This window comes from Glandiceps talaboti, chromosome 22 (genome assembly GCF_964340395.1).
Source record: "Glandiceps talaboti chromosome 22, keGlaTala1.1, whole genome shotgun sequence".
NCBI classification, from domain to species: Eukaryota; Metazoa; Hemichordata; class Enteropneusta; family Spengelidae; genus Glandiceps; species Glandiceps talaboti.
Genome location: NC_135570.1, coordinates 623,587 through 639,155, shown reverse-complemented (window position 1 = coordinate 639,155; position 15,569 = coordinate 623,587). Strand labels below are relative to the sequence as shown.

The following is a 15,569-nucleotide window of genomic DNA, read 5'->3' as shown; positions in this document are numbered from 1 at the left end:
TGATAGTTTAATGAAGCCTGTATCAAGCAAAGACCTCTGGTTCAAAATTAACTTTTTTAGTTGGTAGTCACTTTGACTACCACTTTTTAAAACTGGTAGTCAACAGGGAAGATTTGGAAGTCATTTTTTTTTCAGCATTTAATAATTTATGCATAAACAAAACATTAAGTAATAAACGTTCCAGTTTTTTCATGAAATTAGTGACATTCATATTATGCAAACATTTGACCTGTCCTAAAATACTACATATAATATACTATTATCATAGTAAGTAAATATCATATAAATGATTATTGTGTGTACCAACCTCCCATTTTGCAATTTGGAAACCTCAAACTGACACCAATTTTGGCATAAACACGTACATAATAAATACACACATGTTTTACATCCATTCATCAAGTTCAGTCACAGACACACATGTATACATGTACAAACCTCCCCCCCCCCCCCCCACAAACACACACACACCAAACAGTTACTGGCCTCAAACATATATACAGGACGACTGAGAGATTGACAAAAATAAACTTCAAAACACTAACTAAATCGCTAGTCACACACCAAAATTACGTACTTTCCATGTTGTAGTTTATTTCACTGAATCACCAACAGGGTGAAGTGTAGAGTTTACACTTAATGATTAGTGGCTCATTCCATTTTGGGTGTGTGGGTTGGTTGTCAAACTTTTAACACAAATGCTCTCAATTCTGAGCATTTATGCTATTTATTATTATTTACTTTGTAAACGATAAAACGTCATACGATAAAAAATACACAAGGTCACCATCCATTTCAGTTTCCCTTAGATTAAAAAATAACATGCTATGATCCAACCCTAGAGAGAAATGGTATGCGCCAAGTCACGTCCCTCAAATCTTATCTGTTACTATCTATAAACACAGGAAGTCATTCTGATTATGTCTAGGATTTGTCTCCTCAGCTAAGGGCTTCGATAAACGACGTAAATTTTCATCCTTCCACTAAATTGAGGTATCATAGTATTGAATGAATAGTTGTAAAATACTATTATATTCGCGATTAGTGGTGGGAGAATGATTTTATTCCGTATATTTTCCTAAGTTTTGTATCATTTTGATCGCAACTGTGTGACATGGAAAAGACAATGAAACAGTCATGAAATCAATAGAGTGTTGCGTTTGACGTTTGATCACATCTAAGCTACATGTATTTTGTTTATTTCACCAAGCCATTGTCATTGCATGTTCTTGGACAGCGGTATCAAACTAAGTCAAAGGTCATAATCTTTTGTCACACGATGTATTTCTTACGAAGAGTTTTATAGCAGTTTTGTAGTCTGAAAATCATTCTTTTATGACCATTACAAAGGTGTCTTTGATTAAATTTCACGTCATTTCTGTCATCATCTCGAAAAATGTAGCCGGAGAAATGACAAGAGTAGGCGGGTATTTTCTCCGGCGTCCGGCATATAATGAAACCCCTGCACCATTCATTATATTCAATTATTTAGTGCAACTGTGTTTGTAGGGAATGATTTATTACAAACACCATCTCCAGTAGAATCATTCTTTGTTCTGGACCAACTGCTAACTCTGTTGAGACCAGTTTTTCACACCTAAATTTATGTCCTACTCTGTACTGGCCCTTTAAGCTGTCTTTTGCCTATTGTATACTAACACTATGACAGGGTTATTGACCCATCCTAACTGGTGATATCGGTGCAAAATAAACAGTTGCTATGTTCACCAGCCAGATGTTCCACAGTTTTACTCATATATAAATACACTGGTACCTCTAAGAGTTCTAATTCAATTCTCCATGACTTGAGTATAACATTTTACATTATACTAGAGGGTCAAAATAGAACAAGGGGGTCTACTAGTAGTAGTAATGTATGTCTAGTACATCATGTGTCAATCAAAATATTTAATTATTGTTATGTTTATCATGCAAAATTATAAGTGGTAAAATTGTATTTTTCAGGTAACAAAAATTATATATTTGTAAGCTTTACAAAGATTTCTGAAGTAAAATGATTCATAGCAATACAGGAATATCATCGTAGTGTTTATGTATGATATGATTCCTGTGACTTGCACCACAACTTTAACTATGTCAATTATTGCTGTATGGAGACAAACTTGAAAACCAAACTACCCAGTAAGTCATTATTATGTGGGTGACGTCAACCATTGGTTTGAGATATATCTACAAGGTCAAACAATGTTGTTGCAAAGGTCTGGGAACCCTGGTAACATATAGTTTCCTGTAGACTATGAGTTACCATAATTTTGGTTGGGAACTCTAGTAAAATGATTGGAGAACTTGGGTATATTTTACCTACTTACAACACTTAACAAAAACACTGGTAGGGAACCCTGGTAAAATGACTGGGGAATGCAGGTAAATGTTACCTACCTTATCCACCCCCTCCCAATTCATACTAGTCAAGTGAATGAGACATGACTGAGTAAGTGAGCGAGTGAGTGAGTGAGTGAGTGAGTGAGTGAGTGAGTGAGTGAGTGATACAGCCTACCATCAAGTCTGTGGAACGCTCACCCTGGATTTGGGTCAGTCACATAAATTCCCAGTCTCTATTGGAATTCAAACTCATGACCTCCCAACTATAATCCTGAGTTCTGACCACTACACCACAGGGAGCCGGTGAAAGTCTACAGTTTCAAAATCACACTTACCTACTAGTCCATAGGACAAAAATTTATTGATTGAAGATAAAGCTAATCCTGTGATTGGACCTGTGGTATCTTCTGAACGAATAACATCCAGGAAAGGTGTTAAAAACACATTGGGTTCTACCTCTATAAGATCTGAAAAATATAATAGAATTATCTATATGAAAACAAATACATAGTAATCTGATCACAGCATATAAAACACTACATTAGGGACTTTAGCTGACAAATACTACATGTATATGTATATGCTTTTGACAGATTCTGTATGAAGGGCTTTGCCGCTGATAGCCAACTTGGTCTCCCACTGCCACTGAATTTATGTGATGATTTAACGTTAAAGGATGGAAGATTTACAGGCCTACATAAAAGTATTTTGATAACACATATATTTCTAATAGAGGAACTTTGTTTTCAGTTCAGGAATTTGGGACTACTGGTCACCATCCTTGAGCCACTAGTTTCTGATATTGTTAGCCTACTAGGACTACTGAAAAAAAAGTGAATTTCAAGCTCTGACATTAGATTGAGAGAGAGAAAGAGAGAGAGAGAGAGAGAGAGAGAGAGAGAGAGAGAGAGAGAGAGAGAGAGAGAGAGAGAGAGAGAGATATATATATATATATATATATATATATATATATATATATATATATATATATATATATATATATATATATATATATATATAATACCTAGTAATACATGTACAATGTTTCATAATTGGTTCACACCTATAACAAACTTTGACATGATAAGAACTATCAAGTGTAAATCAAAAACATAGTGACATTTGAAACCAAATCCTTGAAATACAATTTTCATTTCATTTCATCAAGGGAGTGTTTTCAAATGCCAAGAGTTGACCTCAGTATACATTAAATTATTCGTGGAGAATACAGTAGACTATGATATATGTATGTGGCCTTACCTACAGTAATATTAATTACTGTATTATATAATGGTTTTACATTTTACAATTCTACCCTTTTACACTAGGTGCATTTATCATGAAGTGATATGATATATTACATTTTATATTTATGGGTAAACCATTGGAGGGGGGGGGGGGGGGGGGTTCAGAATAAAATTGTTCAGGCCCAAAATGGTTAATAAACTTTGCTGACCACCTATATACAAAAAGAAAATTCCTTCCAGGGTGTGAGATGAAAAAAAAATGTTGTGCTGCAAGTGCAGGTACTACAATGTCGCTACAAATGTCAAATTCCCAGGTACATTTTAAATTCTGTAAATTAAAGACTGTTTATTTGAACAGTGAGATAATTTCTAAATCTCAAACAAGATAGAATATTTTGCTAACTTGATAATAACTCTGTGAACATAAGCAGGATGAGAGATAGTTAGTTGTAGAGTGTACACAGATATATTGTTGAATTTTACTGAGATCATCTTGTTGTTGTAATATAATTTAATATGAGTTTATTTTACAGTGAAATAATCTCTATTAAATCTCAAACAATACCATACCATTTCACTGACCAGATAATAATCTGTGAACACAACCTGGGTTAAACTGAAAGCTAGTTAGAGCATATAGAAACATGTGCATTTGGATTTATTTGATATCATTTTGTTTTGTTTATAAAATAATTACATGTGTACAGTGTATGTATGCCTAACACTACCTTACATCAGACTTACAAACATTACATGTATTGTTTTGTTTTTATAGAATAATTACCGTGTATACCTAACCCTACCTTACATCAGACTTACAAGCCTTATATTGTATTTGTTCAAAGCAGAAACCCTGTGCGCTATATCATCCATCTAGATGCAATTGCAATCTAGCACCGTAGCAGTTCCTATTGCATTTCATGGACAATTTCACATTGTAAAAGATCTAATTATGGCTAACACTAGATTGTAAATTATTTTTGTGAGTTGATGCACACTGTATCCGTAACCTTTGACCTTTTCATGACGTCAACAAGCAGAACGTTACAATGCTTTTCCTTTCTTCAACGCATTTGACACAAACATCCCTAATTTCATCATGTTAAAATTAATACAAACAGATGGCCTATCTAAATACAACTAACAGCATGACGCAGTGTGGCCATATCACCGAATCTCATCTAGCATTCTGTACAAACCTATGTAATGTTGGTTAACAGATCTAATCTAAAATTCTTTACAAATCAGTCTACAAATGTAATATTGGTTCAATATATATAGTGCCACTTGAGAGTGACCTATTAAGGAACATATACAATAAATGAATCAACCATCACGGTTGGTAACTAAGATGGATTTTTACTTGCTGGCTTCAGGGGACAATAAATTGCCATAAAAGTGACATCTACTGTACATGATGAATTAGAATAGTACTTTTAGCCTTACAATAAATTAAAGACGTCTACAATATATACCACAACTATAAATCACTTGCACATCTTTTTGTGTACCAAACGTCCTAATTTCACTTAGAGTGATACATTAATTCACAAAATATTACAGGAATACAATTTTCAATCGAAATTCATATTTTGTGCTGGATTATTTTACAACATTTTGAAACAAATTTTCTAAATATTGTTTACAGGTTGAATCTACTCAAGTTCCCTCAATATATCACCATGGATACCAACCAAAATATAACAGTCTTTGGAACAGACTTGATCTGAAGCTTAATGAGATTTGCTTTTCTCTCATGATCATTCCAGAACCTTTGTAAAATCACAGTTTACCACCCCAGCACCCACCCTCCATCACTGAAAATGTAAGTACCTGTGTATGTTAGCTACACACAGACCATTTAAAGGCCAGGGTTTCAATCCTAGGTTCACATTAGTGGAGCCATAACTTAAAGGCCAGGGTTTCAATCCTAGGTTCACAATAGTATGGATTAAATAGGATTATTATTACTTCTCAACCAACTTTTCTTAAGTTGTGCCAGACAACTATTTTCCAAACCAAAATTCTAATCCCAATCTGACCTGTGTCTGTTTAAAGTATGTATGCAATAAATTATGATACTTACACATTTACCATTATGTATCACAATGGGGTCATTTCTAGGTCTCTGTGTTTCAATAACATAAGCTTTAGCATATAAACATATACAATATATTATAATGTATGACCTGGAACATGTATCACTTGTGGTTATCAGAAAAACAACAAATTAATCAATATTCTTCTCATAATATGATATATAGTTTCAATTGTAAATATACAATGTACAGTTGATTAAAATCTTGTAAACATGTCCACTGCTTCCCTTGTTATTGACTGTATTTGTAGAGTTTCATTGATTAAATTGAAACGTGTCTAAAATAATAATAAAGTTACATGTATACAAGAACTTTGAAATAAAAAAAAGATGTAATATTGATGAATTAATGATTTGTTAAATTGTTTTCAAGGTGGCATGATTGGAGAAGAACCAACCAACTACTCTTGATTGTGTAAAGTACTGAAATTAGAATAATAATAATTAGATAATTTACAAATGTTTTACATTTTTCCTAAATGACAATAATATGTACTTCTTAGCTGTATAGCTCAAGAAGTACTCTCTGATTTGATAGCCTGGTGTCAGTGAATTAGATTAGTGTTAGCATTAGACTGGTGCAGACTATTTAATAATTCTTCCAGTTGCTTACACATGCTACACTGTTGTGGTGTCAGTGCTAGCCTGGTGTACATTTGTATTTGTACTGACCTAGCCTTATGCTACATCAACTTGATCAAGCGTCAGTGCTACCCTGGTGTATTTGTACGGAGCTAGGCTTATGCTACATATACTCATAGTACATGTAACTTGCCTGGTGGCCAACCTCGCCTTATAAACAAGACCACAGAAAGGACTAGCCCAGTAGGAAAGAGATTGTAGAGCTATATAGCAGCTTATAAATGCAAGTCACACAGTGCAATAAAAGTTATATGAATAAAACATAGGTCTGTTAGAAAGGTAATGGTGCAATTAGCTAGGTGGTAATCTATACAATTACTCTAACTTGTCGCCTTGATTTTACACTTGAGTAGTTATTTTAATTAGAAGTGATCAATTTCATCTATCTATGTCATTTTTGATGATACTCAAATTTTATCGTAAAAAACCATCTTATCTTCATTACTATATTTCTCAAGAAATTCATTCAGACATCTTATTTTTCTTGACATTCCCATATAAATATTTCATCACTTAGCCTAATTTCTATCTTTCACCCTCAAGTCTCTATCTGTCTTAGTCTGGGTTGTCTTTTTTTTCAGTCAGTCTATCTCTTCTTTTTATACATGTGTATCTGTCTGCCTTTGATCTTCTCCCACTGTATTATATACTCATATTATGCATGACTGTATAAAGGCACACATAAAAATATAGATACACGCATATATATACACATACATACCCACCCCCTCCACACACACACACACACACACACACACACACACACACATACACACACAGACACACACACACACACACACACATACACACACATACATACATACATACACACACACATACATATAAATAGCTAAGAGTGATAATGTCGAGATATCAAAATGATCCTCTCTCATTATGGTACTAGTAGGTCTATTTAGTGTATTATTCTCTATGATGCTGGTGTTACCATGACAACAGTTACCATGACATCCACCCACTTCTCTCCTCTTCTAAGATGTAAATGTCATAGCCTAGTGCAATAATTTACTAGCTCTTTAGTCAAAAGGTTACCAACTGTCTCTCAGTTCAATGTAAATTAGCTCGGTTTTCTTTCTTCAATTATCAGTTTCCCCATTTTTTCTATCACAATGTCCTTGTTCCATTTTTTATGTTTTATTTTTTTTCACTGAATCATTTTTGGGTTATATAAGTATACTAAACTGTACATTCTAAAGCCAAAGTGAGGAAGCCAGTGTAAAATCATTTCATAATGCCATTTTATCAATGTACACTCTAATAGAAATATACATTGTACATCACATGCCTAAATTTAAAATTAGCACTATTATAGAAATGCTATAAACTGTACATTTTAGGGAACCTGGTAATCTACAAGGTCAACTGCCATGGGCATTTATAGAAATAACAATTTATTTATATGTTTTTTGGCCTTGCTATAACTCTTATAGCCTTGTATTTGTGTACATCAAGACTAAACAGTCAATTATTGATGCTGGACTGAGATTTTCATCTAAAATACCCAGTACTGATTCTCTTGCCACAGATGTCCACGTTATTAGTAAACCTCAAGGTTTGTGAGTGTATAACATGTACAGTGCACAGAAAGGTAAAGCTAAGTCAGTGTCCTCTCACGCGATTTTTCCAGGAGAGGGTTTCGGATTGGCGACTAGTACTGTAGTTGGAGACCAGGAAGAGCCCCATCACCCCCACCCCCACCCCCACCCCCACCACACCCTCCTCCCACAAAATAATAAAGTTCACAAACAAAAATGTAGCCTGTTAAGTTATATAATGGTACACAATCAATGTCCCATTTTGACATGGTCACATCTTTGTTGGCATCTGTAGCTGGAGCCCTCCAACCCCCTCCTGCCTCTACCCCAAGTCTGAAATAGTTCAGAAATTAAATTTAACCCCGGTATTGGTAGCCTGTCAAGAACCTGGTATACTGTACAGTTATAATGATACACAATGTACCATTTTGACAGCCACATCAATAACAGAGTTGTACATTTGAATCAATCACAGTGTGAGCTTACCATAGTGTACATTTTACCTAGCTCTCTCAGAGTATTGTATTTTATGATTTTTTTAGATAATTTTCCATGGACACTTTACATATTGTGTCAAATTTGCTTTCCCTCAATTTTTTTTAGCAGTACAATGTATGTTAATACCTACATGATACAAGAATGCATATTCAACAAAAAATATACTGAAATGAATGCAAGTTTGGTGTGTAAATCATACACAGGACATGTACTACTGTGGAAACCAAGCTTACAGCTTACTGAGATAGATACAATCTAAAACTACTGATACTCCATATGACAAAATACACAAGTGGGTGATAGCTGTGCTGTAGCTCTGTGTGTGGATATAATCACCATGTAATCAAGATAGTGTCAACACTGGAAGGCCTCAAGAAAGGTACCTGTACACTGCAACATCATGGAAGTCATCAGAAATGCCGCCCTACTGTGAATACAATTACACTACCCTCCATTCATCAGCTTATATCAACATGTTGCAATGACAGTATTAAATTGTGTGTATCTTAACATGTAGTTAGCTGAAGGTGGTTTCTATCAGCTTATATCAACATGTTGTTTATATATGAAAGTATTAATTTACATTTAGCTGAAGATGGTTTCTGCTGTTGCATATACACATCAAACTTGCAGACAGGTTGAGGTGTCGTGTCGATGAAGAAGATAATTTCAAATAATTTCAAATACAGCATTGGTACTGGATGTTCCATGAAAATGACATCACATGTACCAGTATGTAACATCATGGGGCTTGTGTTCTGTATACATCACTATGAAAAATGTTCTCTGTCAGTTTTTGAATCAATGCTACAACAGAAGACAACCTTTACTAGGCTTTGAAGCATTATGTGCAAAGTTCAAGCTACTACACAAACCATAACCACAGTCTATATTTGTAATTTATAATTCAGAAGATCCACAATCAGAAATGTGATTGTCTCTGATACAAATACATGTACATACTTGTCACTATCTTTTCAAGTTACCATAGATATTATTTTCATTTCATGTACACTCACTTATTAATAAATGTATTCAATTCTACACAAAGATTCATAATTGACCAACAGCAGATCCTGATCCTGAGATGTACAATGTACATGTAAATGTGTATTCATTACCGTCAGCAAATAATTCCACACACTGTTTTGTCAAAGTATAGATAAAGAAACATGTAGAAACATGAAATAGGGATTTTGATATTGATATTATATATGTGCATGAATTCAACTACAAAGTTATGAACGAATAAGTGGCAATGCATCCCATCCCATTCCCATACATGTCATTTTATACAATCATTCCATATGTGTGTCGTTTTACACAAATCACTCAAAGCATATGCACTGTATGGCCTCTGATGATGTTTTGAACAATATGGTCATAGCAAAGAAAGTTTCATCACATACTATCTATTAAGCTTTTTAAATCTATGTATAGCTAGTTCCTCACTAACACACTAAGGTGAAATCTGGCAAACTTTTGAGTTTACTGTACATTCAACTCAATCTGTTTTCAAATCTTTATTAACTATTTGTCATTTGTTTTTACTTTGTTGTTTGGGGAATGAACCATGATTTGGTGGGGTCATTATATCAACTTAGGTACATTTTACATATTTTTTGCTGTCACAAGATACTGATATGAATGGTTTCATCATAAGGCAAAAATAAAAAAAGTGATTGTTTCCGATAACATGATTTCAGAAAATAGCCTCAGGTAGGTAGGTCAAGATTTTATTTATTTGACATGTTATTGGTTTTTTTAATTACTTTAACCCAAAGACAAGATACTCGTTGATCACAATATTTCCATAACAGTTGATGAAGTGTAAAAGAAGTAAATGAAGACAATTATGTGATTCAGAAGTAGACAAACACAATATGCAGACAGTGATTTTATAGGCTGAAAAGACATCGTTTCTCTCTGGAATGTGATTTTTTCTAGAAAAGTAACCAAATATACTTTGCCAAGAAAATCTACAGTGAAATAGAAGTAAAACATCATACATGTAATTGTACCTTTTCGCATGTCAAAAATGTTTAGGGTCGGTGGCGTAACTTGGGTAAGTTAGATTATCAGAAACACACTTTTTTTTTATTTGGCCTTACAGAAACTCTTTTATTGGCTTGGTTTTATTATCTTTGTGAGACAAATACAGATTTTATCTCAGAGTGGGCAACTTGCCACGTTTGAAGTGGTCATGAATATTTGAACATTTACATTCAATGCTGAATGAATCTGAAAATAAACCAATTATACAAATTAGCTGGTACTTAAATAATATGTAAATAACGCATGAATGGTTTTTTGTTATTCAGGGTAGACAAATCAGTACTTCATTTTAATATCATAAACATTTTAGAAAGACATTTTTAGAGTGCACAAAAAACACATCTTCAAATTTTACTTATATTTTGATTCAAAATGGTTCCAAGTGTTGACATCATGTATGTTATACCAACAGTTTTGTAAAAGTTGATTTAAAATATATATATAATAATTATGTATGCCCATATTTTCTCAACATTTCATATATATAGATGGGAATTTGTATTTATACATACCTGTATCATGTGCAAGGTTTCTTACAGGTTTATTGGAATGTTTTTTTTTCGTTTTTTTTACAAGACAAATGATACATTTAGATGTTGTGTGTATGCCCTGAAGTGATTAACACCATGTTTTGATTAAAATAGTATGCTAAAGGGTTATTATTTCCAGTAATTAATAATATTCTATGTGTGACACTTTGTGTACAATGTGTGCAGACTTTATCGATGTGATATTTTATTGCAATGGTGTGCTAGGTGGTTTAAAGGGACACACACTGAATTTATATGGTTTGGGGTGAGATTCTATACTGCCTATCTAAAAGTCACTCATAGTACTAGAATTCATATACTAGTATACACTCGTAACAGGGCCCAGGTGGAAATCAGCTTTTGTTGTTTCCTGCTACCCTGTTCTTAAATAAATTCTACTACTACTACTTACTACTTACTACTACTTACTACTACTACTACTACTACTACTACTACTACTACTACTTACTGAAGCATACAAAATGTATCACTTGCAATTGACTGAACTCAAACTGGATATTAAGATATAACATATAAACGATCTGCTGACGTAATATTTTATACATATCAAAAAATGTTGATGAATCCATACTTGACAATCAACTGTTCTAAAAAAAAAATGTTATGCCTGTCAGTGCCAATTATACTGTCATAGAAGACAAGCAGGACATAACATTATAATAGTTTAACCAAGGTTTTATGTAAGTATTTTCATCAGAGTAAAAAGGTTTATAAACTCAGGTTGTACAACTTTAAACTTGGTTTCAAATAATATCATGGTTGTTGAAGTAACATATAGTATCCTTGTAACCAGTGTCACAGCGTGCCATCTCAGCCAATTTGGTTTAACACTGATGCATAGTAATTTCATGTTATGCACCAAAATGTGGTGTTCTCTTATCTCATATTTTGTGGTGACTCGAGAGTAAACCCAATTTTTAACAATCTGACCCACAACAAAATTTGTTGGAGTACACTCCTGATGATACTGATGTAACATTGGCAACGTTTGGGAATCACTACCAAGAAATGTTTTGCCTATGTCACATGTGAGAAAATATTTTCATTTGCAACTATGAACCCAAAGTCTATGAACATTCATTCTCACAAAATCTGTGATGTTTTTAATTTGAGGGCACCCTGCTGGTAACTATAATGGGATAATTATGTATGGAGAATTTTTCATTGCCTGATAAATTAACTTTCTATTACAGTAAATGAATGAAAGCTGAATGTGGTATTTTTATTAAAATCAGCTAGGATACATCTGTAATAGATTTGCCTGATATATTATTAATAACTTTTTAGTTGAGAAAATTTTCCATTATAATACATGAAAACCAAATACTGCAACAGTATACATTAGTTTGTGATATCCTTACCTGATATGTTATTTATGACTTCTTTTAATTGAGAAAAATTACCAAGAAGTGGATCTTGATCTTCATCCTGTAATAACAAGAAAATACTATTTATAGCATGATTATGTATTTATTAAAAATCATATCACTAACACAAATACTGTATTACTCCGCAAGATACTTTTATTTCATATCATTTACAAGAACTTTTTAAAAGTACAAATGTCGCTCTCCAACATATATGGTGTATGTCAGAAGGGGATTATTTTAAGGTGTGATAAATTCTGTAAAGCTGGACATTTTTTATAAGATTTATTTTCACTTATTTCATTAGACAACACAAACACAAATCAGTTTTTATTAAGGGTGGTAAGCAGGTAAAATCTACCAGAGTTCTCCTTTCATTTTACCTAGGTTCTCCACCAAAATAAGCAGGTAAAATCTACCAGAGTTCTCCTTTCATTTTACCTAGGTTCTCCACCAAAATGATGATACAATGTATTGGAAACTATGAGATTATTATTATTGAATCTGGCAAAACACAAGTCTGTATATTACAGTACCTGTTACTTCATAATTATCATGTACTTAGAATTTAGTGGAATTTCTAAAACTTGAAAATATAGCAAGAAAAGAAATCCATAATAACTCAAATTTTTGTTACCAGAATAAGCCATGTATAATTAGATGTTATTCCCAACATTTTTGTTCATTCAGCCAAGAAAAATGCAAGTGACTTAAGGGTTTTTTGTCACTATGAGTCGACTGAACCAGCATTATACCCCAGTTAACCAAGCAGCTATATCATTGGGGACCTGGTAGGATAGAGGGATTTGTCTGTACACATGAACTACAAGTTAGGAAAACTGGATTAAGTCATAAAAATAACTATCTTCTAGAAAATCAAGTCAACTAACCTGAGGACTGTGAGAACTCCATCTTGAATTGCGTCTCATTGCAGTTACAACAAGGGACATCTCCCCTTGTACAATATAAATCCCATTTGGGGGTGCCGATATCTTGGTAGCCATTTTGGTTGTGTCCAGTGTAGCTTTTCTCTTTGAGAATGTAGCTCACAATTAGAGTAGATATCCACACAGTGCTAAATCACAGGCATTGTTCTCTCTACAGTAATCAGACAACTTAGTTTATAATACAAGCACAACTGTCTTGTTTAATATTAAAACATGCCACAAGGTTATTTTTTCACAGATGACACCTACAGTTCCTTTTGTTTGAAATTCAGTGTAATCCTGTAAGCTTGACTTAACATCAATCGGATCAATGTCTGTAAATATAATCTGAGACGAATTCTCCAAAATAACTGTACCATTCAAGGTTCTGAAAAGAGAAATAAGGACATTTTACTTCCCTGATTGAATACAACTGTGTATATATATGGTACAACTGTTTCCTGTTCTACATTCTTACCTTAATGGTGTTTTATCTTTCCATTTTGATCCATGCTAACAGAGTATTCCGAAACATTTCAGGAGATACCAGTAAACTTTAACTTGCACTTGACTGTCACAGTGGAGAAATGGATACACCGTATCATCAGTTTCACTTTTGAACCGTATAATAAATTCTTATTTGTAGTAGAGTGATGAACAAGGTAACTGGGTCAATACGTCAGAAAGTGTAACGTGTCGGGGATTCCACCGTCTTGAATGACGTGTAACGTTTTCACGTAATAGAGGTGACGTGTTATCAAGAATTCAATGATATCAGTCAACGTCGGATTGTCCTGTTAACCCGGAAGTCAAACATCCATGTTGTGGTCGAAACGCCGAAAATGAATGATGACCTTAAACTAAGCAGAACTGGGGGTATTTGGGTAAACATACCAGTTACTTTGGCAATCACAAAAAATCAGTAGAGGCGAATTTTAACAGTTCACTTCATCTGGTAACTACGTCAACTTTGAAAACATGTGGCTGTTACATGTAATGTTAGATAACCGTGTATCTCGATGTTTTAAACCGAAATGTTCTTCAGCGGTTGAATTCTTTGTACTGTGGACAATTTTTATACTGTCTTGTGTGTAAGCTACCAACAATTGTACATTTTACCTAAAGCATCCCTTTTAAAATGAAAATGTTGACAACCGGCTTTACATTGTAAATCAGCCAGAATTAGATTGAAACGAAATATGTTCAGCTGCTACAAAATGGCCGACCGGTGCAATGCGTGTACGACATAATCTTATTAACATTTAACAAAATATTGGTTCGTTGATAAAATACAATGAATTCGTTACAATGCTATACCTTGTTGTCTTCCTTACAGGAAAGGGTCTCCAGGTTATCAACAAACCATATATTTTGTGGCTTCACTCTGGTCTGTTAAAACCCAAGACAGCAATGAACGGTCGTGACGTGGTGCGCATGTGTAGGAGTTGTCACTGACGTTTGGTCGATCTTGCATTGTGGGTAAAAGCCCATACTTATTTTTTGTATTGTAGCTGTGTATAAAGGCAAAGTTAGTCTTTCGTCTTTCCCAATATGCATTTTCCAATAAAAACTACCTATTCAACTGAAATGAAATAACATGACCATCTTAAGACTGACTGACCTGATTGTTCAGTGAAGTGATACCACAGCGCCCTCAACGAACTATGACTAACTTCACAGTTCAGTGAGTGGTGCATGGTGCATATGAAGGAATTGAAAGCGCCAACCTCAAAATGCTTTCACATGCAGTTAACTTACACAGGATATTCTGTTATATTTATGTCGTTTTACAATTAAAAAAAGTCTGCTGTAAAACTGATTTTAAATATTTTCTTTCACAAGAAAAATACTCTGCTTGACAAGCCCATAATGTTTTTATAACCAATTTCCTATTTGAAAATTTGTGCACAGAGCAACTTGTATTTGTATTTGTCACTTACCTTAATTTAATTCTGAAACATTTTTTATAAACTCATATAAAGTAGTTCTTTCCCATAGAGTTTTTTTTCTGTCTCATGACATGTGTTGGCTATTGAATTGAAATTTGCATATGTCATTTTGTGACAACGAATAAAAGGAACTGTGCATTATATCCACTGATGAACAAATATACTTCCCAGTGTAATACAAAGAAGTACCACAAAGTGTTATTTCAATCATTTACATTTCATTTTGAATACTATTACAGAATGAGCAAGTGTGGCATACTTGGAGTAATCTACACAAGTAATTGCAGTGTTTTCTGTGGCAGTAGCGAGTGAAAGTGCAGCAGAAAACACTGGAAGCATA

The 15,569-nt window shown here is 33.7% G+C and overlaps 1 protein-coding gene across 1 annotated transcript in view; it reads right to left on the bottom strand.

Moving 5' to 3' along the window:
- LOC144452301 (Golgi-specific brefeldin A-resistance guanine nucleotide exchange factor 1-like) overlaps positions 1-14,725 on the bottom strand; it is a 46,641-nt gene extending 31,916 nt beyond the window's left edge. The window contains exons 1-5 of the mRNA XM_078143370.1: positions 14,598-14,725; positions 13,759-13,851; positions 13,245-13,452; positions 12,349-12,415; positions 2,679-2,810 (exon numbers count right to left, since the gene is read on the bottom strand). Of these exons, the coding sequence (XP_077999496.1) occupies positions 2,679-2,810; positions 12,349-12,415; positions 13,245-13,358 (313 nt within the window). The 5' untranslated portion in view covers positions 13,359-13,452; positions 13,759-13,851; positions 14,598-14,725. The remainder of the gene's footprint in view (positions 1-2,678; positions 2,811-12,348; positions 12,416-13,244; positions 13,453-13,758; positions 13,852-14,597) is intronic.
- Between the last annotated feature and the right edge of the window lie 844 nt (positions 14,726-15,569).